Source organism: Leuresthes tenuis, unplaced genomic scaffold (genome assembly GCF_036924035.1).
Source record: "Leuresthes tenuis unplaced genomic scaffold, fLeuTen1.0.hap1 SCAF_15, whole genome shotgun sequence".
NCBI classification, from domain to species: Eukaryota; Metazoa; Chordata; class Actinopteri; order Atheriniformes; family Atherinopsidae; genus Leuresthes; species Leuresthes tenuis.
In genome coordinates this window covers 31,919,795-31,944,161 of record NW_027325369.1, presented here as the reverse complement: position 1 = coordinate 31,944,161, position 24,367 = coordinate 31,919,795, and the positions used below count along the sequence as shown (strand labels likewise).

The following is a 24,367-nucleotide window of genomic DNA, read 5'->3' as shown; positions in this document are numbered from 1 at the left end:
TAATATGAGTTCAGGAGAGCTGGTTTTTCAGCCAGAACAGAATGCTTTGACCTTCTCCAAGTGTAGTAAAAAGAGTCCACACACAGAAAGGTTTTAAAAGTTTGTTATTGCTTTAACCGGAGCACAAACAGTGACTACAAAATGAGAGCAAGTGGGATTTACACAGTAAACACCAGTGTTACTCGACAGAGAAACGGCTACAGCAGAAAGGCTCTGAATGCCAGCTTTTAATGTTTCATGTCATGCTGAAGCTTCGTCGTCTCACTGGGTCAGAGGCTGTTGGGAGATTGTCATGGGAAGGTGGGTACTGATGGTGATCCGCTGCCTGGTTTGACATCGAATCATCCCGATGATGGCTCGTCTGAACCTGAAAAGATCATCGAAGTCCTTGAATGCACCATCACTACAACTCACAGCTTTCCAGGTTAAACACACTCAAACATGAGCTGATATAGAAGCTTCCAGAAGAGGAAACTCTTACTTTTTGTTGGCAATGACATAAATGCAGGGGTTGTAAAAGGTGGAGGATTTGGCAAAGAGCGGAGCAATGATGGCCATGGGGGCTGGGATGGTTTTTGGGTCACCAAATGATGCCCAAAGACACACGATGGAGTATGGAGACCAGGCGACCAGGAACATGATGATCATCACAATCGACATCTGCCAGCAACAAGCAGAGAAACACAGAATTAATGGAGTTAAAAATGCCAGAAAGGCTGTTTTAGTTCCTTAAGATGGAAAACTATATAAACTTTCAATCTTTTAACCTGTACAAAACTCCTGATCAGCCTCATTTCTTTCAGACTTTCTTTTATCTTTAAAGTGTCCTGATCAACAGTTCTGCAGCTTTCTGAAGCTCTTTCAGAGTTTTTCTTTGGACATTTTCTGCTTTTTCCCTCATCTTCAGTCCTTGTACCTGAGCATTTTCAGAGGAATGTGTTTTTTCTTTGTTCAGCCACTTAACTCTGACCTATGACCCATTCAGGCAGAAAAAAGGCTCCTAACTCAAGGGATGAACCAGTGTTGTGTCGACACAGAACAGACAACTTAGCAAAGAAGCCATTTTAAACTGGATCTTTAGGCACTTTGTTAGCAGCAGCCTGTCACAAAGACACATCATTTGTTCCATTTCTTTAGCTGCATCTATGAAAAACAGTAAAGAAAACACAGTTTGACAGACAGAAAATAGGATTTCTGCAGCAACAAGGTGATTCCCAAAGAGCTATTAGCTGAAAACTTGGCATATCTCAGCATGGTGTGCAGTGTGTCCTTAAAACATTTGAGGAAACTGGACAAGTGGAGGACAAAAGAAGAAGTGTCAGGCCTAAAAAACTATCTACAGCAGATGAACAGGATCTGAAAGTGATGTCCTTAAGAAAGAGGAAAAAATCCAGCTGTGACCTGACAGGACCTGAGAGATGCATCTGGACCTTCAGCTGATCCATCTACTGTTGGCCCAAGCCTCATCAGAAATGGTCTCCATGGAAGGGTGGCTGTCAAGAAGCCGTTCTTAAGGAAGGGAAACAGGGAGAAAAGGCTGAGCTGTGCCAAAGGACACAAGAAGTGGACTGAAAATCAGTGGCAACAGGTCTTATGGAGGGATGAATCCTCCCCAGAGCCCGGACCTCAACATTATTGAAGCAGTGTGGGATCATCTGACAGAGAACGGAACAAAAGGCAGCCCACATCCAAAGAAGAGCTTTGGGATGTCCTTCAAGAAGCCTGGAGAACTATTCCTGAAGACTCCTTAAAGAAATGACAGAAAGCTTGTCTCAGAGGGTTCAGGCTGTGTTGGAGAATAAAGGAGCTCAGAGCAGATATTCACTTTAAAGCTGCTGAGAACTGATAAAAAACTCTGTTTCTGCCTCAGATTCTGGGTTTATGTTCATGTTATGTTTGGATATGACATATACTAAAAACAGATTATTTAGTTGACAGTCAGTTAATATGTTGGACAACTTTATACAATAAAAGCGAAGCTTTATTCACTTTGGTGACGTCCATCTGGTCCGACCAGTCGACGTTGATGCTGTCCAGGCAGTTGCTGGCTTTGTACCTCCTGACAGTGACGGATACGTTGTAGTAGCAGTAAAACATGACGGACAGAGGAACCACAAAGTTCACAGCAATCACTGTCATCGTGTAGGAGATGAAGGAGCTGTGGAGGAGCAGCAGGAAACGAACTTTAGCATTTTCAAGTGTTCTTTAAACCGAAATATTAGCAGCTGATGAAGACTCACGCATCATTCTGCCTCCAGTTGATGGTGCATGTAGCTCCGGTTGGGTCAGGGGCGTAACTCGCCCAGCCCACTATCGGCATGGAGGACCAGAACACAGCGTTCAGCCAAGCCGCCGCGATAAGAAGGTTGTACGATCGTGACGTCATTTTCTGTCCTGTGCAGCAGAGAAACAGTGGGAGTGAATCATGAATTATATCGTGCTGGAAGTAGGAAACTGATATGGTTTGTTTTGACTTTGCAGCTGTAATTCTTCCACTCTGATGGTGTGGTGTTATCATGTTATCATTATCATTTTATCATGCCAATCACAACTTATTGTTCCCTTAAAGCTGTACGGGCCATTGTGGGGTGTTTTTTTTTCACTTTTAAACAAATAAAACATTTTATTTATTTTTATTTTTTTATTTATTATTTTTATTATTTTTATTATTTTTATTTTTATTTTTATTATTTTTTTTTTTTTTTATTTATTTTTTTTTTTAACTTGTTGACCCCAAATCAAGACAAGCTGAAAGGAGAGACGTCCAGAATGCAGAGCAGGAACAAAATGGAGAAAAAAGGAGGAAGTTTAAAACCATTTCTTCCCTTGATCATCATGGGAAATGTGAGATGAGAATACATCTGATTTAATTTATGTTTACGGTCCATTTGAAATATTTGCATTTCTTTTATCTGCCTCTATTGTTTCGACTTTGCAAAACTACAAAATGCATGCATATTTCCTCAGTTCTTTCGCCCACTGATGGTTTGTTTGCTTTCTTTAACTGAAGAACAGTCCATGAGTGTCACCACAGGGTGGCGCTATAGACTGCGGCAGAAGAAGTAATTGTCCCAACAGGAAGTAAACCTTAAGGAGGATAAAACTTCTTCAGGGAACAGTTGAAACCTGAATGATGTCGTCAGTTTGAGGGTTTTAAAGGTACCTATGTCTGGTCTGCAGATGGTGAGGTAGCGATCAATGGCCACCACAGTCAGCAGGCCGATGCTGGCCATGCCGAAGAAGATGTTGAGAGCTGCATAAATCTGTGGATAAAAACACAGAAAAACAAAGTGAAAAGTAATTTAGTGGCTGAAATTACTCTATCTATCTATCTATCTATCTATCTATCTATCTATCTATCTATCTATCTATCTATCCATCCATCCATCCATCCATCCATCCATCCATCCATCCATCCATCCATCCATCCATCCATCCATCCATCCATCCATCCATCCATCCATCCATCCATCCATCCATCCATCCATCCATCCATCCATCCATCCATCCATCCATCCATCTATCCATCTATCCATCTATCTATCTATCTATCTATCTATCTATCTATCTATCTATCTATCTATCTATCTATCTATCTATCTATCTATCTATCTATCTATCTATCTATCTATCTATCTATCTATCTATCTATCTATCTATCTATCTATCTATCTATCTATCTATCTATCTATCTATCTATCTATCTATCTATCTATCTATCTATCTATCTATCTATCTATCTATCTATCTATCTATCTATCTATCTATCTATCTATCTATCTATCTATCTATCTATCTATCTATCTATCTATCTATCTATCTATCTATCTATCTATCTATCTATCTATCTATCTATCTATCTATCTATCTATCTATCTATCTATCTATCTATCTATCTATCTATCTATCTATCTATCTATCCATCCATCTATCCATCCATCCATCCATCCATCCATCCATCCGATAGAGGCTCACAGTGAAAGCCGGCCCTCCTGTTCACTGTAGATTAGCCTCACATGGTTCAGTATCACTGTACAGTAACAAGGACAGAGGTGGAGAACAATAATCCCAACACGAGGCCGCTGAGTTTCAGCAGCTGACGTCAGTCCGCTCTCAGTTTCTTACATCTGATTAGAGCGAGTACCAGGAGGTAATAAAAGGGAGCTGAAGGCTGAGTGGAACATCATGTGTATCACATCACAGTTTTCTTCAGATGTGTCTTACAGAGCCAGATTGGCTCCTGTTAAACACAATGTGTCTGAAAATAAACGCTACAGCAGCTTCTAGTCATGTGAGGAAGAACGTAAACCCTCTTTCAGGTCAAAGAATTTACCTATCAGGACACAAAGAATAATGTGCTTCTTACCAGGTCTTAAAATGAGGTAAAGGTGTAAAACTAAGTGAACCCCTGATCCAGCAGCAGCTTCAGCAGCAGCTTCAGCAGCAGTGAGTAAAACTAAGTGAACCCCTGATCCAGCAGCTTCAGCAGCAGTGAGTAAAACTAAGTGAACCCCTGATCCAGCAGCTTCAGCAGCAGTGAGTGTAAAACTAAGTGAACCCCTGATCCAGCAGCTTCACCAGCAGTGAGTGTAAAACTAAGTGAACCCCTGATCCAGCAGCAGCTTCAGCAGCAGCTTCAGCAGCAGTGAGTAAAACTAAGTGAACCCCTGATCCAGCAGCTTCAGCAGCAGTGAGTAAAACTAAGTGAACCCCTGATCCAGCAGCTTCAGCAGCAGTGAGTGTAAAACTAAGTGAACCCCTGATCCAGCAGCTTCAGCAGCAGTGAGTGTAAAACTAAGTGAACCCCTGATCCAGCAGCTTCAGCAGCAGTGAGTGTAAAACTAAGTGAACCCCTGATCCAGCAGCAGCTTCAGCAGCAGCTTCAGCAGCAGTGAGTAAAACTAAGTGAACCCCTGATCCAGCAGCTTCAGCAGCAGTGAGTAAAACTAAGTGAACCCCTGATCCAGCAGCTTCAGCAGCAGTGAGTGTAAAACTAAGTGAACCCCTGATCCAGCAGCTTCAGCAGCAGTGAGTGTAAAACTAAGTGAACCCCTGATCCAGCAGCTTCAGCAGCAGTGAGTGTAAAACTAAGTGAACCCCTGATCCAGCAGCTTCAGCAGCAGTGAGTGTAAAACTAAGTGAACCCCTGATCCAGCAGCTTCAGCAGCAGTGAGTGTAAAACTAAGTGAACCCCTGATCCAGCAGCAGCTTCAGCAGCAGCTTCAGCAGCAGTGAGTAAAACTAAGTGAACCCCTGATCCAGCAGCTTCAGCAGCAGTGAGTGTAAAACTAAGTGAACCCCTGATCCAGCAGCTTCAGCAGCAGTGAGCTGCAGTGATGGTTTCCTGTGGGACGTTATCAGTCTCTCTCATGGTTCTGGAGGAATCTCGGCCCTCTTCTCTCCAGCGCTGCTTCAGCTCATTGAGGTTTGCAGCATTGGTTTCTGCACAGCTCTCTTAAGGTCCCACCACAGCATTTCAGTCAGGCTGAGGTCTGGACTCTGACTGGACCATTGCAGCACCTTGATTCTTTTCTTTTTCCCACATTCTGCTGTAGATCTGCTGCTGTGTTTGGGATCTTTGTCCTGTTGATGAGCCAGTTTCAGCCCAGCTTTAGCTGTGGGACAGATGGCCTCACATTTGACTCTAGAATACTTTGGTATCCAGAGGAGTTCATGGTGGACTCAATGACTGCAAGGTGCCCAGGTCCTGTGGCTGCAGAACCAGCCCAGATCATCAGCCCTCCACCACCGTGCTTGACAGCTGGTATGAGGTGTTTGTGCTGATATGCTGTGTTTGGTTTCCTCCAAACGTGCTGCTGTGCATTAGGACCAAACATCTCCACTTTGCTCTGGTCTGTCCAAAGGACATTGTTCCAGAAGTCTTGAGCTTTGTTCAGATGCAGCTTTGCAAACCTAAGCTGTGCTGCCATGTTCTTTTTAGAGAGAAGAGGCTTTCTCCTGCAGCCCTTCCAAACAAGCCATCCTTGTTCAGTCTTTTTCTAACTGTGCTGTCATGACCTTTGACCTTTAGCATGCTAACTGAGGCCTGTAGAGTCTGAGATGTAGCTCTGGGCTTTTTCACCTTGGGGTGACCTTTAACCTTTAACATGCTAACTGAGGCCTGTAGAGTCTGAGATGTAGCTCTGGGCTTTTTCACCTTGGGGTGACCTTTAACCTTTAACATGCTAACTGAGGCCTGTAGAGTCTGAGATGTAGCTCTGGGCTTTTTCACCTTGGGGTGACCTTTAACCTTTAACATGCTAACTGAGGCCTGTAGAGTCTGAGATGTAGCTCTGGGCTTCTTCACCTTGGGGTGAACTTGCTGGGACGTCCACTCCTGGGAAGATTAACAGAACTTCTGCTTTCATAGAGCTGCTCACACTGACTGATGATCAGTTAATCAGAGCATTGATCAGCAGCTCCTGGCTGCTTCTTACCCTCTTAGTTCCTGTGGAAGCAGTGAGGGTTCACTTAGTTTTTCTCACACTGCTTCTGTCTCTTTTTATCTCAGTTTTTGTTCAATAAATAATGCCACAGTGCGATTGTCTGAGGTTGTTTTAACACCTGATGAGGAGCAGAAACTGCTGTTTATATTCCTTCAACCCACCTGACAGCCGTTGTAGCCGAACTTCCAGCTGCCATGGATGTCTGAGGCAGCTGACATGGGGTAACCGATACCGGCCACACCGATGTCAGTGAAAGCCAGGTTGATTATGATGAAGTTTGTGGCAGTGCGAAGCTCCCTGAACTTCACAAACATCAGCAGCACTATGATGTTACTCGCTAAACTGATGACACCTGGAGGAGAAAAGAAGAAGAGCATTACAGTTCATCTGCTGCTCACCATTGACAGAAATGGGACTCTTCAGAGGCTCGTTTCCTCTCAATGAGACATGATGTGTCCTGAGAACATTGAACTGCTTTTGTTGTTCTGTTTCATTCAGAATCAGCCATAAAATGTAAAAAAAAACAATGTTCAGCTGGAGACTAAAACACTGAAACCTGAACAAAGGCAATTTAAAAAGTTTCTGCCTTCAGTTTTTCTGATTAATGTGATAAATAAAAATGTAATTTAATGATAAATCAATAAATAGTGGGTTTTTTTGGTGATAGATTCAGGGTGCAGATGGATCAGCTGAAGGTCCAGATGCATCTCTCAGGTCCTGTCAGGTCACAGCTGGATTTTTTCCTCTTTCTTAAGGACATCACTTTCAGATCCTGTTCATCTGCTGTAGATAGTTTTTTAGGCCTGACACTTCTTCTTTTGTCCTCCACTTGTCCAGTTTCCTCAAATGTTTTAAGGACACACTGCACACCATGCTGAGATATGCCAAGTTTTCAGCTAATAGCTCTTTGGGAATCACCTTGTTGCTGCAGAAATCCTATTTTCTGTCTGTCAAACTGTGTTTTCTTTGCTGTTTTTCATAGATGCAGCTAAAGAAATGGGAACAAATGATGTGTCTTTGTGACAAAGTGCCTAAAGATCCAGTTTAAAATGGCTTCTTTGCTAAGTTGTCTGTTCTGTGTCGACACAACACTGGTTCATCCCTTGAGTTAGGAGCCTTTTTTCTGCCTGAATGCTTCATAGCTCAGAGTTAAGTGGCTGAACAAAGAAAAAACTGGGCTGAAAATGAGTGAAAAAGCAGAAAAAGTCCAAAGAAAAACTCTGAAAGAGCTTCAGAAAGCTGCAGAACTGTTGATCAGGACACTTTAAAGAAGTCAGAAAGAAATTAGGCTGATCAGGACTTTTTAACATGACTGTAATTAAAACTAAAGCTTGTAAATGCATCTTCATATCCAGCTCTGTTGTTAGCGATGGAACATCGTTCCGTTACATAATGTGATCAGAGCAGCCTTATTTAGTCATGTTTTACCTCTAAATGTGTCAAGTTTTCAGCATCTTGCAGTTAGAAAGACGAGGATTCAGTTCAATATCAGTATTTAATTCTCCAAATGTTCTGCAGTCCAAGTGAAGGGGGATAATGTTATTACACAATGAACAGAAACAGAGGACAGTTCCTACAGTTTTTACAGCATCAACACAGCCTTAGAAGGATGCCCAAACTTTTGCACGCGCCACAATGACTTATTGCTCTTGTTTTTTATGTAATTAGTTCACTCACAGAAGTTAGAGCTGAAATAAACCACAGACAACATGTCTACCTGCAGTGATCAGATATCCAGCCACTATGTTGTGCTCCAGCTGGGTGAAAGCACTTTTCCCTCCGTAGGCCTCGACTTCATCAGAAATGTTGACTTCGGATACAATCCCCATGTTCTCAAGTGTTTTAAAAGACTCAGAACAAATAAAATACAAGTATGTGACGTGAACAGGAGGTGAAAACAGAGAAAAAATGCAGAGATGGAGAAACGGAAAGCGCTGCCTCGGACTAAAAGCTGCACCGTGGGGGTGAAGGTGGAGGGGATTATTACATACCACCACTGTTTGGCAGCCTGCAGTTTGTACACAAGGCCCCTCAAGAGAGGATTACTGCTCACGTGGAGTTTCATGAAAGCTGTTTCTGCCTTTGACGTTACAACGAAAGTAAGCTTGAACTGAAGTCAGACTGAAGGCTGCTCACCTGCACACGATATTTCAGAGACTTCCACCCCCCAGGGTCCATGAAGGCTCCCCGAGAGGAGCTGGGCTTTAAGGTTAAAACTTCCAATTACACACAAAAAACTGGTTAAAATCTACATTTTCACTCCACTTTTCTCCCAGTGCTCGACTGAGTGAGTGAAACCAGCTGATGTAAAACCCTGAATCAAAACAGTTGGGACATTATGGAGTGAAAAACATCGACTTTTACATTAACTCTGTCTCATCAGCTTCATTTCACCCATTAACAAACATCATTTTTACCTTTGTTATGTTTCCTTCTGCCAACACTTAAAGCCGTTCTGACTCTGAGGAAACCAAGTGATGCAGAGTTCCAGCTGTTATTTTGTCCCATTCTTCCTTAAACAGGTCTGAATACCAATAATGACCAAATTACACCAAATAATGACCAAATTACACCAAATAATGACCAAATTACACCAAATAATGATCAAAATATACCAAATAATGACCGAATTACACCAAATAATGATCAAAATATACCAAATAATGACCAAATTACACCAAATAATGTCAGAATTACACCAAATAATGATCAAAATATACCAAATAATGACCAATTACACCAAATAATGACCAAACACTTTGTTTCCTTCTGCCAACACTTAAAGCCGCTCTGACTCTGAGGGACCAGGTGATGCAGAGTTCCAGCTGTTATTTTGTCCCATTCTTCCTGCAAACACGTCTTAAGGTGTGCAGCAGTGCGGGGGGGTGGTTGTTTCTCTGCTGGGGACAGGTCAGGACTGCAGGCAGCCAGTCCAGCACCCGTACCTCTTCTTCCTCAGCCAGGCCTCTGGACTGTGGCAGAATGTGGTTTTCCATGGTCTGCTTGAACAATGCTGGGACGTCCCAGGAAAAGATGTGGCCTTGAAGGCAGCATATGTTGCTGTAAAATCTCAGTGAACTTTTCTGCATTAATGCTGCCGTCACAGAAGTGGAAATGAGCTTTGCCCCCTGATCCAACCCCATACCATCACAGAGCCTGGCTGCAGGGACTGGCTGCTGACAGCAGGCTGGATGCTGCTTTTGCTCTTTGCTCCATTTCTTCCAACAAAGATGTGGAATACTGATGGGTCTGACCACAGCACACGTTTCCACCGTGTGACGGTCCATCCCAGACGCCTCCGAGCCCAGAGAAGTGGACGAGGTTAACATCAGGCTTCTTTTCTGCACAGTAAAGCTTGTGAATGGAACTCTGTATTGTGGTGCTTGACAAAGGTTTCCACAGTAATCCCAACCAATCACACTCACTGCAGGGTCAGTTTAGAATCACAAATATTCACCACATCCGAAGCAAAACTGTATTAAGTGTACCAGAAGTGTGTTGCAAAAGTTAAAAGGTGCGGCCGTCCTCCGCACCAGCAGGTGGCGCTGCGCGGCTCTGAGTGGATGTGCGCTGAACGACGACGAGCGTCTTGGCGTCGAATCACTTCCTCTTCATCATAACAGCATCTCTCAGCATTGAGATCGTCTCCTCGTAACAGATCAACATGTCGGGGCTCCTGAGGACCGTGGCCAACCGCGCTGCTCCCTCCCTGCGGGGACACATCGTCACGCAGAAGGCGAGCATGTACAGCAAACCACCGAAAGAGAAAATCGGCGTCGTTGTAAGTGTGTTAAACCGCTGAAGCTCGTATGCTAACAGATGCTAACAGCTAGCACCTGTCCTTGGCTGTCGAGGTCACAGCTGCCGGGAAGTGGGACTTTTTCATTTTATTTATTCCAACCAAACCAGTGAGCCTGGTTCTGAAATATATCTCTACACTTATTCAACGTGGTCATTTTAGCAGTTTGAACGTAATCCAGTAGAAATTTGTGCCCAAACTTCAACCGCTACGCGTTAGCAATGCTGCTAATTAGCTGTGTTTCACATGATATAAAATCTTTAAAAAGCCACTTATTGTCAATGACAGGCTCTCACAAAGCTCAGCGTTTAAGTGTATTATTGGTGTGAGTTAGTGCTTTGTTAGAAAGAGGAATTTCGATGCCTGAAGTGTTCATTCTAAGACAATTTACAAGCATCGCCATCTTTTCCCAGATAAATGAAGTTTGGTGTTGGTTCCAGTTATTTGTCCTTTTTAAAAAAAATCTCAAAGTCTAATCAGTGTTGTAGATGAGCCTGACTTTAATTCTGCCCAGTTAAAAGGTCGTTTTAGAGGTTACACAGGGGTTAAGTGATGTTACGTGTCTGTATTTGGGTGAGATGGGATGTCTTCAGACCTGTTAAATCCACAGGATGAGTCATCAGATCAAGTTACTGTCAGGAGCCAAAACCTGGACATGACGTGGTTTTTAATGCTGCCGACCTGTTTCAGGCCAGCCTGGAAGATCGGTGGGGTGTCCCCCCCCCCCCAAAGCAGATCCAGTTCTGGTTTGGAGCCAGAATGTAACTCAGTTCTTGCTTCAGCCCAGAAAAACTATGTTGATCCTGAGCAAGAACCTCTTACATCACACTCAGGGAGCCGGGTTTTGGACCTGCGACACGGACGCTGAAGCAACAGAAGAAGAAGAGCATGAGCTCAGCGTTCTTCTGTGTAAAGCAGCAGACACATGAGTGTGGTTCTGACTCGTTTTGGGGTCCTGGGCCTGAAAATGCCCCTGAGTGTGCAGGACTCACACACAGATGAACCTTTTCTTGTATCACATATTTAACCCGATCACTCAGTTTTGGGCTGATTCGGGTCAGTTTAGCCTGATGTTGTCAGTGGGTTCATCAGCACCGCGTTGATTCTTTGTCTCCTCAGAAAGATGCAGAGATTCTGACGGGTGTTTGGACCTTTCAGTCCCATTTTGTCACTCGTTTTTAGCACCGGGTCCACTTCGTTCCTCCCCACGGTCCCATGTGCCTCAGATCTGGGTGTTAAAGGCGAACTCGTCCCAACAGAAAGTGAAGAAAAGAACGTCGTGTATCTCAGTCTTTAACGGTCTTTATTCCACGTTTAGAAGCAGCAGAGATGACAGAACAAACTGCTGCTTTGTTTTCAGGCGACTGATTAACTCACTTTAATTAACTAACTGAAACAGCTGATTTCTGTGAATTTATCTGTAATTCAGCTGGAAAACGTATCAAAGTGTTGCAGTGAAGTCGGTTTTTCCTGAATGATTCGGTGCTGCTTGGAGAAAAGTGGACTTTGAACACCTCTGAGCACGGATCAGAGGATCAGGGTGAAGTGTGTTGATGATGCTCCTCTCCTCTCGTCTCCAGGAAACGGCCATCGGCATGGGCATGTTCTCCCTGGCCATCCTGGGACCATCTGGATGGATCCTGGCCCACCTGGAGGTTTACAAGAAGAAAGACTAAAGTTTTAACAGTTGCACCTGGTGAATCCAGCCCGGGACCACCTTCTGAGAAGAATTCGGGACAAGTCTTACGTCTCTACCTCTGTGACGTTTCACTCCACAGTTACAGCTTCACCTCAAACACTGACTCTGAAACATGGAAATCTTACCTTTTATTGTACATCTTCCCTCATGAGGAGTATGTTACAGAATTAAACTTTTAACACGTCGATGTTTCTGTTTGTTTCAAGCTTCTTATTTTCTTTTCTTAATCAGAACGTCGCTCCCTCAGAACAAACCTCTCGATGACGGAAGAATTTGTATTTTCTGGACTATAAGTCGCATTTAATTAGAAATTTTATTCGACAAAATTTCTCTGCAACTCTTCGGCCGACGGGGGAAAACGTGTTTCCTGCGTTTCAATGAACTCACGGAAACTGTCGGCCTGCAGTTTAGCCTGCGATTAGCTTCCTTTGTCAGTATATTTGTCACAAGACCTGTGGATAGAAACGTTTACTGCTTGGTTCTGTCGGTTAGTATGAATTAACATTTAAAAACATGTTAAATTATAAAAACTTTCAAATATAAGTCACAGAACCAGTGTGATTTATAATATAATTAAATGAAAGTGTGATTTATAGTCTGGAAAATACGGTAAATGGAAGAACATTCAGTTTGAAAGTTTGAGTGAATAAAACTCACCAGGTCCTAAAATGGGCTAAAAAACAACCTCGGATAATATTCTGGAAAGTATTCTAGAGTCAAATGTGAGGCCATCTGTCCCACAGCTAAAGCTGGGCTGAAACTGGCTCATCAACAGGACAAAGATCCCAAACACAGCAGCAGATCTACAGCAGAATGTGGGAAAAAGAAAAGAATCGAGGTGTTGCAATGGTCCAGTCAGAGTCCAGACCTCAGCCTGACTGAAATGCTGTGGTGGGGTCAGTTTATTCTGTTTTAACTGAGGTTTGAAGCAACATTTAATGCTGTAGGAACAAGTCTTTTACACCAAAACAAGCAAATCCACCAGTCGGACTGTTTTAACCTGGTATCGACGACAGTTTGTTGCATCAGAGATAAAAATGCATTGATCTGTCTGAGCTGATGAGTTCATTAAAGCAGCTAAAAACAGCAAAATAAAAAGTCCTTCGTTCAAAGTCTGTTTTCAACTGGATCAAAACTCTGTTCCTCATATGATGTCGAATGTTTGACTTATTGAGCAGAAAATCAGACATCGTCCAAACATTTTCACTTCGTATTTTAAAATTTTGAGTAAATATCTCAAATTTTAGACTTTTTGGTGCAATATTTAAAATTTCTGAAATTGACTTTATTGGGTTTTTTTTGTATTTTTCCATTAGTTTAATATGTTTTACAAGTATTTCAAAGTTCTGTCTGAGTGTCTAAAAATCTTTACTTTTTAAATTGAGTCTTTTTTGTAGTTTCTTAAAAAATAATTTGTTGATTTTTCACTTTTCAAATTTTAAGTGGATTTAAGAACAAAAATTTCTGACTTAAAGATCTGAAATATCCTGACTCAGAATCTCTTAATTTTGAATTATTGGTGTAATATTCAGAAATTTTGACTAATTTTCACAAAATCTTTATTTTTTTATTAGCTTTTAAAGTTTTTTGTAGTTTCTTAAAAAATCTGTGATAGTTTCTCAACATTTAACTCTAACTCAGACTTTTTTTAGTGCTTTGTCAAAGTTTAAAGACGAGTAAAAACTAATTTGACCGGTATATTTGTGTCTTCTTGTTTTAGCAGCAGGAAGACAATGACGAGGAAGTAAAGGAAGCGGCTGAATATTTTTGGGCTTTGCGGCTTTCCATACTTTCCTCCGGAAAGTCACCTGACCGACTTTTGCTCATGTGACAAAACAAGCGTCTTTTTAACTCCCCTCCGCCGATAAAACAGCGTCTTTTTGCAGGTAAAACACGGTATTGTTGCTCAGATGTGGAGTTTTTAACTATTAACTCGTAGCTTCAGGTTAATTTCGGGACTTCAACGTCTTATAATCTGCTCAGTTGCTTAATTTGCTAACAGCAGCTGACTCAGAACAAAACTCCGTTGATTATTTCAGTTTTTTAAATAAGATTCGTTCACTGACGCCACACAATGAGGCTGGTGATCCTGGACGACTACGACCTGGCCAGTGAATGGGCCGCTAAATATATCCGCAACAGGATCGTCCAGTTCAGGCCATCCGCGGACAGGTTCTTCACCCTGGGTTTACCGACAGGTAGGAGCCGCTGTCACCGGTAATAATAACGGGTCTGTGCGGTCGAACCTTCCCTGAATCCGCTCATGTTTGGCCTCTTCCAGGCAGCACTCCCTACGGATGTTACCAGAAGCTGATTGAATATTACAGAAGTGGAGATCTGTCGTTCAAATATGTGAAAACGTTCAACATGGATGAATATGTGGGTAAGTTCAATAAAAGTTAGCTGGTTGAACTAATTAAAGCACTTTTCACGCATCCAGCTGTGAGTTTGTGTCATGCAGTTGTTGTCAGGTTTGATTTAATTAATGAAAACGTGTTTTGGTAACAGGAAGTGAACATTTATCTGTTTATGTGGAGAAGAAATAAACTGAAACATGATTTCAGAGCAAAGCAGGCACATAAACACATGATCCAGAGGATTTAACGCAGCATGTCGTCAACTTTTCTGTCATAATATAATTAAGGCTGGGTGATAAATCGATTTGACCAGTTAATCAGATAAGAGGATCAGATTGTAATGTTTTTATTAAAACATCCTGAAATATTCCCTAAGATGCTTTGCTGCGTCCTCAGAAAACGCTGTTGTGTGTAGTTGCTTCTTTGTGGTGAAAAATGACTCTCAGTTCACTTCCTGTTGGTTCTGAACTCGCTGTGAGAGTTGGTTCTGACGACTGTCGGCATAAAAGTGTCTCTCCTGCAGGTCTGCCTCGTTCTCACCCAGAGAGCTACCACTCCTACATGTGGAACAACTTCTTCAAGCACATCGACATCGACCCGGCCAACGCTCACATCCTGGACGGGAACACGGACGACCTGGCGGCCGAGTGCGAGGCCTACGAGCAGAAGATCGCCGAGGCCGGAGGGATCCAGCTGTTTGTTGGAGGTCAGACTCTCTGCGGTTCCTGCAGCCCTCTCCGTTGATGGCGTGGCGGCGCCGTGACGCTCTGTTCTCTCTGCAGGGATCGGACCCGATGGCCACATAGCGTTCAACGAGCCCGGCTCCAGCCTCGCCTCCAGGACCAGAGTGAAAACGCTGGCCAAGGACACCATCGTGGCGAATGCTCGGTTCTTTGGGAACAACCTCTCCAAGGTTCCCACCATGGCTCTAACTGTGGGCGTGGGAACCGTCATGGACGCCAAAGAGGTCAGACGGGGACATGTGGCGGCGGCGCACGGTTTCTGCACGCTTTCTGACTGCTGATGTCCTCCTCAGGTGATGATTCTGATCACAGGAGCCCACAAAGCCTTCGCCCTGTACAAAGCCATCGAGGAGGGCGTGAACCACATGTGGACCGTGTCCGCCTTCCAGCAGCACCCGCGCACCATCTTCGTGTGCGACGAGGACGCCACGCTGGAGCTCAGGGTCAAGACCGTGAAATACTTCAAAGGTACCTGCAGCGCTCTGCTTATTCTGCCAGAACGGGCCGAACAGCCGGGTTTACCGCTGTAGAAACGTGGAGAAAAGCTTCGTGTGGAGCTTCTTCCACATTTCTGCAACATTTCCCTCGGTTCTGTTCTGCTCCTTCCTTCGTTCCCTCGGTTCTGTTCCCTCGGATCTGTTCCCTCGGTTCTGTTCCCTCGGTTCTGTTCCCTGTATTTAGCTCCTTCCTTCGTTCCCTCGGTTCTGTTTCCTGTATTTAGCTCCTTCCTTCGTTCCCTCGGTTCTGTTCCCTCGGTTCTGTTCCCTGTATTTAGCTCCTTCCTTCGTTCCCTCGGTTCTGTTTCCTTGGTTCTGTTCCCTCGGTTCTGTTCCCTGTATTTAGCTCCTTCCTTCGTTCCCTCGGTTCTGTTTCCTGTATTTAGCTCCTTCCTTCGTTCCCTCGGTTCTGTTCCCTCGGTTCTGTTCCCTGTATTTAGCTCCTTCCTTCGTTCCCTCGGTTCTGTTTCCTGTATTTAGCTCCTTCCTTCGTTCCCTCGGTTCTGTTCCCTCGGTTCTGTTCCCTGTATTTAGCTCCTTCCTTCGTTCCCTCGGTTCTGTTCCCTCGGTTCTGTTCCCTGTATTTAGCTCCTTCCTCCGTTCCCTCGGTTCTGTTCCCTCGGTTCTGTTCCCTCGGTTCTGTTCCCTCGGTTCTGTTCCCTGTATTTAGCTCCTTCCTTCGTTCCCTCGGTTCTGTTCCTTGTATTTAGCTCCTTCCTTCGTTCCCTCGGTTCTGTTCCCTGTATTTAGCTCCTTCCTTCGTTCCCTCGGTTCTGTTCCCTGTATTTGGCTCCTTCCTTCCTTCCCTCGGTTCTGTTCCCTCGGTTCTGTTTCCTGTATTTAGCTCCTTCCTCCGTTCCCTCGGTTCTGTTTCCTCGGTTCTGTTTCCTGTATTTAGCTCCTTCCTCCGTTCCCTCGGTTCTGTTCCCTCGGTTCTGTTCCCTGTATTTAGCTCCTTCCTCCGTTCCCTCGGTTCTGTTCCCTCAGTTCTGTTCCCTCGGTTCTGTTCCCTCGGTTCTGTTCCCTGTATTTAGCTCCTTCCTTCGTTCCCTCGGTTCTGTTCCTTGTATTTAGCTCCTTCCTTCGTTCCCTCGGTTCTGTTCCCTGTATTTAGCTCCTTCCTTCGTTCCCTCGGTTCTGTTTCCTGTATTTAGCTCCTTCCTTCGTTCCCTCGGTTCTGTTCCCTCGGTTCTGTTTCCTGTATTTAGCTCCTTCCTCCGTTCCCTCGGTTCTGTTCCCTCGGTTCTGTTCCCTGTATTTAGCTCCTTCCTCCGTTCCCTCGGTTCTGTTCCCTCGGTTCTGTTCCCTCGGTTCTGTTCCCTGTATTTAGCTCCTTCCTTCGTTCCCTCGGTTCTGTTCCCTCGGTTCTGTTCCTTGTATTTAGCTCCTTCCTTCGTTCCCTCGGTTCTGTTCCCTCGGTTCTGTTCCCTCGGTTCTGTTCCCTCGGTTCTGTTCCCTGTATTTAGCTCCTTCCTTCCTTCCCTCGGTTCTGTTTCCTGTATTTAGCTCCTTCCTTCGTTCCCTCGGTTCTGTTCCCTCGGTTCTGTTTCCTGTATTTAGCTCCTTCCTTCGTTCCCTCGGTTCTGTTCCCTCGGTTCTGTTTCCTGTATTTAGCTCCTTCCTTCGTTCCCTCGGTTCTGTTCCCTGTATTTAGCTCCTTCCTTCGTTCCCTCGGTTCTGTTCCCTGTATTTAGCTCCTTCCTTCCTTCCCTCGGTTCTGTTCCCTCGGTTCTGTTTCCTGTATTTAGCTCCTTCCTTCCTTCCCTCGGTTCTGTTCCCTCGGTTCTGTTTCCTGTATTTAGCTCTTTCCTTCCTTCCCTCGGTTCTGTTCCCTCGGTTCTGTTCCCTCGGTTCTGTTTCCTGTATTTAGCTCCTTCCTTCCTTCCCTCGGTTCTGTTCCCTCGGTTCTGTTCCCTCGGTTCTGTTTCCTGTATTTAGCTCCTTCCTTCGTTCCCTCGGTTCTGTTCCCTCGGTTCTGTTTCCTGTATTTAGCTCTTTCCTTCCGTTCCCTCGGTTCTGTTCCCTCGTTTCTGTTCCCTCGGTTCTGTTCCCTGTATTTAGCTCCTTCCTTCGTTCCCTCGGTTCTGTTTCCTGTATTTAGCTCCTTCCTTCCTTCCCTCGGTTCTGTTCCCTCGGTTCTGTTCCCTGTACCCAATCCCATACATTCTGTTGGTACCGGGTCCGTTCCACTCTCTCTCTGTCTCCTCAGGTTTGATGCATGTCCACAACAAGCTGGTGGACCCAGTTCTCAGCATCAAGGACCAGTGAAGAAGCTGCTTTTGAGCCAGAGTTCGACCCGTTTTCACTGATGACCCTTCAGCCGTGGTTCCCCTCGGACTGTTGCAGGGAGTAAACCGCAGGTCTGCTGTGTTTGAGATGTAACCACGAACCCCCGCTTTGTGTTGTAGGATTCAGCTGAAGTTAAGTCTGCACAGGAGGCCCCGCCCCCCGCCGCTTTGGGCCTGTTGAGGCTCCGCCTCCTTCTGTCTGACTTCATATTTCAGTGTAACTGGTTACATTCCTTCCTCTGCCTTCTTATTTTCACTCCTGTTAATCAGGCCGACTGCTTTTGTGAGAACGTTCTGTCGTTTATTTTCTAAAGACAGTAAAACGACTTTAGTAAGAAGGTTTGTGTTCATGGTTTTGTTTTATGAAATACGCTAAAGATACCGAGCAGCCGGTCACAGAGACACATCATTTGTTCCCATTTCTTTAGCTGCATCTATGAAAAACAGCAAAGAAAACACAGTTTGACAGACAGAAAATAGGATTTCTGCAGCAACAAGGTGATTCCCAAAGAGCTATTAGCTGAAAACTTGGCATATCTCAGCATGGTGTGCAGTGTGTCCTTAAAACATTTGAGGAAACTGGACAAGTGGAGGACAAAAGAAGAAGTGTCAGGCCTAAAAAACTATCTACAGCAGATGAACAGGATCTGAAAGTGATGTCCTTAAGAAAGAGGAAAAAATCCAGCTGTGACCTGACAGGACCTGAGAGATGCATCTGGACCTTCAGCTGATCCATCTACTGTTGGCCCAAGCCTCATCAGAAATGGTCTCCATGGAAGGGTGGCTGTCAAGAAGCCGTTCTTAAGGAAGGGAAACAGGGAGAAAAGGCTGAGCTGTGCCAAAGGACACAAGAAGTGGACTGAAAATCAGTGGCAACAGGTCTTATGGAGGGATGAATCCTCCCCAGAGCCCGGACCTCAACATTATTGAAGCAGTGTGGGATCATCTGACAGAGAACGGAACAAAAGGCAGCCCACATCCAAAGAAGAGCTTTGGGATGTCCTTCAAGAAGCCTGGAGAACTATTCCTGAAGACTCCTTAAAGAAATGACAGAAAGCTTGTCTCAGAGGGTTCAGGCTGTGTTGGAGAATAAAGGAGCTCAGACCAGATATTCACTTTAAAGCTGCTGAGAACTGATAAAAAACTCTGTTTCTGCCTCAGATTCTGGGTTTATATCCATGTTTGAACATGTTTCAGCTGTTTCATGTTAACAGTAAATATCAGCAGTAAATATTAAGCTGCATTTCCACAGTCTTCCACCGGGGGGCAGTCGTCCCTCAGCTCAGACAGACTCATGTCATCAGATCTGCGGCCAAATAGAAAATCCTGGATCAGACAATTTGATCACGTCTCAACAAACAATATTTTTTCTTCTGAAACTTGAAATTAAGCAGCAAACCAAACAGACTGAATGAGTTATTTCTGGAAAACGGTGATTAAATACTGTTTATCCACGTGTGTCAGTTCCAGTTTCTACATAAAATCTCTGAAGTCTCAGAAAATGAAACGGAGCTTCTATGATACGAATATTTTATTGATTTCTGCTAATAAGATGGTGAGTTTGAAGGCTGTGACAGACGAAAACACACTGACTGATTTACTGAGTGTGAGCTGTGAAGGTTTGTTCTGTACAGTCGGGTCAAAACACTCCATAATGAACTTTTTCAGGATATATGACCAAGTATTTGGTCCTCTTTGAAATACATTAAAGATGTCAGACTGTGTTTGATGCACCTTTTTCCACCTGAAAAACCTGAAGGAACAAAGGGCTGAAAGGCACAAAAGATGCTTTGATTTTTGTATTTGATCAAGAATAAGACAGATTTCGTGTCTTCTGTGGACTGAACCTTTATGAAATGATGTAAAATGCAGAGTTTTGGGAATAATTTCCTCTGGACGTATGAATCAAACACTGAGTTGTGATTCAGATGAAAGAAGAACGCAGCATCAATTCAAATCAATTTCTCTTCATTGTCCCCTGAAGGGAAATGAGTGTTGCAGCAGGAGCCCACAAAAGACGAGGTACTCGATGGCAAAATGAATAAAACCCAATTAAAAGTCTAAAAGCCATAATAAAAACAACACAGTTATGAAATCACTGGCAAATGTTCAGAGTTCCCACCAAAAACAAGACGATTCCTTTTCTTATTCTTCCAAGTTCAGGTTTCCAACAATACAAAAGGTTAAAAGAGACTCATCATCTCAGAAGGTTCTCCTTAAAAAGAACATCCACACGAGATGTTTATGGCTCTTCCTCCGATCAATAACCACGCCTTTGGTTTCTGACACATTGAGCTCCAGAGAAGAAGAAGAAGAAGACTCGTCACACCAGGGTGCAGCAGGCCAGATGTGCTGGGGTTTGGACTCCTTCCTACGTCCAGTTTTGCATGGAAAACACATTCCAAACAACGTCGTAAAGGGGCAGTTTGGGGCTGGTTGTGAGGTAATAATAATGATGTTATTTCCAACAGGTGATAATAACCAGGATCTGGTCCTAAAGCAGCCTCCATGAAGGCAAAGATGTTCAGAGGAGCTCCAGTTTGTGTTTAAAACAATGTTCCTCAGAGAAAGACTGGAAGGGATCTGCATATTTCTGCCTCTACAGAGCAGAATATCATGAAAGCATTCAGGGAATCTGGAGGAGTTTCAGTGTAAAGGACGAGGGAGCAAGCCTAAGCTGGACCCCGTGACCTCTGACCCCTCAGACGCTGCATCAACAACCGGAGGTGCTAGCTCAATGCTGATATTAGCCTGCTGTGATTTCAGGTGAGAGTGAACAGAACTGAACGCAGAGAGCTGCTTAATCTGTTAACATACCTCTAGTTATAGATTTAGGGCTTGTAATGATGTAAAAACAATGATAATGATGTAATGATTTCTCCTTCTACAATACAAAATATCATTAAAGCATTCAAGCCTAAGCTGGACCCCGTGACCTCTGACCCCTCAGACGCTGCATCAAGAACCGTCATTCATCAGCAGCTGATAGAAGCACATGGACAAGGGATTACTGTGGAAACCTTTGTCAAGCACCACAATACAGAGTTCCATTCACAAGCTTTACTGTGCAGGAAAGAAGCCTGATGTTAACCTCGTCCACTTCTCTGGGCTCGGAGGCGTCTGGGATGGACCGTCACACGGTGGAAACGTGTGCTGTGGTCAGACCCATCAGTATTCCACATCTTTGCTGGAAGAAATGGAGCAAAGAGCAAAAGCAGCATCCAGCCTGCTGTCAGCAGCCAGTCCCTGCAGCCAGGCTCTGTGATGGTATGGGGTTGGATCAGGGGGCAAAGCTCATTTCACAGTGTTTGCTTCATGGCTTCATGGGTTTTAGGTGCTGGAACGAACAACACCCCCATCAGGCAGGTTTCATCACACCACCAGATGGGTTAACTTCCCACCATGTTGTGCTTTTGGCTCAGTTGGATCCATTAGTTTACGCTTGTAACGGAGACGGTGATCATCGCTGCTTTCGTGTCGCAGCTGTTTCAGATCAAATGAAATCTCTCTCGTGTGCAGATTCAAAGCTGTCACAACCGTTTTGTCCTGAGGAAGATCACCGTTTCACTTCACCGCAGTGAGTTTCCACTGTTTCCTGCCCTCCCTGTAACGCTGCGATGTGAGTTCACGGAGGCTGTTGTGTTTGCGTTTCATCACGACTCAATCTCCTGCTGCTGATTAAATACGCATTTATAAATACTGAGTAAGATGAGGTCTGGCTGATGTGATGACAGTCGCTCCTCCACTGGCTCGTGGCTGCAGGAACGACTATAAACTGCCTCTCTCACTGCTTTTTGACTCCGCTTTCAGCCCATTCGTTCCTCCTGAGGGCCTTTCTGCCTTTCAGCGCTGATGACATGATGATCGCGGCTTGTAATGATGATGATTTATCAGCGGCTACACTTCCTGACGAGCTGCGCATGCTACAGTTCTCCTGCTGCCACACTGTGGCTCCCCCCAACACATCGTGTGTTTACTGTATGCTCCATTTAAAGATGGTGACCTCCGGCGCTACGCGTCCGATCTGAAGTTGTGTGACGCATATGACCGCAGCTGGAGGCGCTCTGTCCTTAAATCTGTCCGAGATCTGCTGGGCAGCTGATGTCCCTCAAATCCTCAAAAATCAGGTGGTTGACTGAACACTGTGATAAGATGCTCCGATTATCAATGCAAGAAAGACATCAGAAATCCTTTTTGAGCATAATTTCTCCAGTTAAAGTCTCTTAATGCTCTTCTTCTGCTATGTCACATATTATTAGCTCAGGGTTACATGCTGACATGGGCCTCCAATTGTCGGAATGGCAACACTTTTTGATCAAATTTTCTATCAAACATCCCGTCATTCCGATACTTTTTCCCTCCATGGTCGGACTGGTGTTTTTTTTTTAACATACCGCATTTCCGACAGTTCCTAGCTTTTTTTTTTTTTTACCCATTTTGCACCAATGATACTTCGGCGCAAATACGCCGTATTTTGGCAACAAAATGCAGTAAAAACGTTCATTCATGTTATTCACGTGATTTATGAATACTCGCTTCAATGTTGGGAAGCGCGGATGGGCTTTGCGCATTTGGCACAAACACACAGCCGTTGCGCAAGGCTTTATACAGCCTGTTGATGTCTTAAGGACCTAACTGGTCACACCTGGGAGTAAATGTCATGTAGAGATTGTTTTTACATGACATTACAGCTGAACATATAGCTTTCATCCACAAACCAACGTGGGAGAGCCCGAAGACGCATGTGCCAGACGCACAGAGGCATGCGTAAAACACCCATTTTGACCACTTCATGCTGTTTAGTTGCTTTCTTTTAGTTAACTTTCGTTTCTTTTGGATTCTTGTGCGTATTATGGAGCCGTTTCGGTCCATATTTGTAAGCCTTTTTTTCCTGGATTAAATTTTCGGAAGTTGAAACAAGTGGCATCGGAGTGTGTGATTGAAAACCACCGCGGTCTGCTTCTCCTCCTCCAGTTGCCGAGACTTTGTGTTTTTAACAACGCTTATCTGTAAACACGTGTGAAAACATGTAAAATGAACAGAAAGAAGGGACTCATCTGTTGAGTAACGCACATTTCCTTATTCGGAAAGCCTTGGCGGACTGGTGGGATGTCTGACTGGTGGGATGTCTGACTGGCTGTTGCCACACAGATTGGTTAGCACATTTGTTTGAATCACTTTACTGTTTGGGTTGAGCCTGAGCTGCTGAGTCCTGCTTTTTTCTCACTCAGCCAATCAGTGTCTTTCCTTGTGCTCCCAGTCTGTTGTCTTCTTCTTCTTCTCCCGCCGCCTCCTCATCTCCACCATGCCAACATGGAGCCTCAACAGAAGCCCATCACCATCAGACTCGAGGTCTTTGCTACCAGCTACCAGCTGTCACATTCCACCTGGATAACCACCAAACATTACCCTGATTCTTTGTGCAACAAGCTTTGATCACAGACATTTGTGCTCCAGTAAACATGCGGCCACCTTTCATTTGATCTGTCCTCACTGAACCCTTTCAGAGTTCAGAGATCATGAGACAAACAAAGAAGCATCTAGTTTTTATTAATCTGTGCATGATAAGTGATGGGGGAGGGTTAGTTGAGTCTTCTATAAGCATGAAAGTATTACAGAGACAGGTGTCAACAGCATCCGTCTGCTCGGTCTGGGGTGCAACTACTAGCCCCCGTTAGCCCCTGGTAACCCCCCGTTAGCCCCCAGTTAGCCCTCGTTAGACCTCGTTAACCCCTGTTAGACCTCGTTAGCCCCCGTTAGCTCCCAGTAAGACCTCGTTAACCCCAGTTAGCCCCGGTTAGACCTCGTTAGCCCCTGCTAGCCCCCCCGTTAGCCCCCGTTAGCTCACAGTTAGCCCTCGTTAGACCTAGTTAACCCCAGTTAGCCCCCGTTAGCCCCAGGCTAAACATTCTCAAAGTTTAGCGCATACACACAAACCAGGATGTAGTCAGGACTACGTCCCTCAGTATCAGTCACAGCATTGATAGCTGATCTTAGTTTTTATTTGTCTGGTAACATCATGGAGAATTAGATTTAAGCTTAAAGTGTTACAGCGACATGGGTTTGGTTGGTGTCATGGTATAAATCAGTTTTACCTGTTAATTAAACTTTTCTGAGCATATTTGTGTGATTATTACTCTGAACACTTCTCTGAGGACTGTTCCCACCCACCACAGACCTCCAGCCTGCCTCTCACCTGCTCTGTTACTAACCAGCACACCTGGATCCACTCACCTGATGACCCTCAGAGATATTTAAAGCTCCAGTGTTCTGCCACTCTGCGTTTATGTTCTGAGACCTGGACTTTCTGGACCTTTGGGTTTATGGCAGGTAAGTGAAGCATTTATTCCTTCTAAGTATATCAGATAAATGGTTTATGAATCTCAGCCGAGCCAACCTGACACTTAAATCAAAGGTAATGAGTCGAAGTCTCTCTTTGTCCTAAATAGAAACATAGCAACTGTGGATTTCTGTTTCTCCTGAACTGTTGTCTGTCATCTCAGAACAAATTGCCTTCAGAGGTTGTCTGGTTGTGTTT

General features: G+C 44.4%; 3 protein-coding genes across 3 annotated transcripts; 2 read left to right on the top strand and 1 right to left on the bottom strand.

Moving 5' to 3' along the window:
• Positions 1–258: 258 nt before the first annotated feature.
• On the bottom strand, positions 259–8,275 carry rrh (retinal pigment epithelium-derived rhodopsin homolog). The gene is made up of 7 exons (XM_072365523.1): positions 8,164–8,275; positions 6,608–6,798; positions 3,164–3,263; positions 2,241–2,394; positions 1,990–2,158; positions 482–660; positions 259–367 (listed from the first exon to the last, which is right to left on the bottom strand). Exons 1-7 carry the CDS (start codon positions 8,273–8,275, stop codon positions 262–264), a joined length of 1,011 nt encoding a protein of 336 aa, XP_072221624.1. The 3' UTR covers positions 259–261.
• A 1,764-nt stretch (positions 8,276–10,039) lies between these two features.
• On the top strand, positions 10,040–12,149 carry cox8a (cytochrome c oxidase subunit 8A). Its single transcript, XM_072365156.1, has 2 exons — positions 10,040–10,227; positions 11,826–12,149. The coding sequence occupies exons 1-2, from the start codon at positions 10,111–10,113 to the stop codon at positions 11,919–11,921; spliced, it is 213 nt and encodes a 70-aa protein (XP_072221257.1). The 5' UTR covers positions 10,040–10,110; the 3' UTR covers positions 11,922–12,149.
• A 1,606-nt stretch (positions 12,150–13,755) lies between these two features.
• Positions 13,756–18,156, top strand: LOC140270548 (glucosamine-6-phosphate deaminase 2). The gene is made up of 7 exons (XM_072365725.1): positions 13,756–13,830; positions 13,997–14,142; positions 14,226–14,327; positions 14,825–15,007; positions 15,084–15,268; positions 15,338–15,512; positions 17,751–18,156. Exons 2-7 carry the CDS (start codon positions 14,019–14,021, stop codon positions 17,807–17,809), a joined length of 828 nt encoding a protein of 275 aa, XP_072221826.1. The 5' UTR covers positions 13,756–13,830; positions 13,997–14,018; the 3' UTR covers positions 17,810–18,156.
• The last annotated feature ends 6,211 nt before the right edge of the window (positions 18,157–24,367 follow it).

Bases quoted from the DNA above. Each gene is read 5' to 3' on its own strand.
- rrh (XM_072365523.1), bottom strand. From the start codon at position 8,275: ATGGGGATTGTATCCGAAGTCAACATTTCTGATGAAGTCGAGGCCTAC. The intron at 3,264-6,607 runs GTGGGTTGAAGG...TTTTATCCACAG, and splicing joins TCGGCTACAACGGCTGTCAG to ATTTATGCAGCTCTCAACAT. The intron at 2,159-2,240 runs GTGAGTCTTCAT...GCTCCTCCACAG, and splicing joins AACTGGAGGCAGAATGATGC to CTCCTTCATCTCCTACACGA.
- cox8a (XM_072365156.1), top strand. From the start codon at position 10,111: ATGTCGGGGCTCCTGAGGACCGTGGCCAACCGCGCTGCTCCCTCCCTG. The intron at 10,228-11,825 runs GTAAGTGTGTTA...TCTCGTCTCCAG, and splicing joins AAGAGAAAATCGGCGTCGTT to GAAACGGCCATCGGCATGGG.
- LOC140270548 (XM_072365725.1), top strand. From the start codon at position 14,019: ATGAGGCTGGTGATCCTGGACGACTACGACCTGGCCAGTGAATGGGCC. The intron at 14,328-14,824 runs GTAAGTTCAATA...TCTCTCCTGCAG, and splicing joins CAACATGGATGAATATGTGG to GTCTGCCTCGTTCTCACCCA. The intron at 15,269-15,337 runs GTCAGACGGGGA...TGTCCTCCTCAG, and splicing joins CCGTCATGGACGCCAAAGAG to GTGATGATTCTGATCACAGG.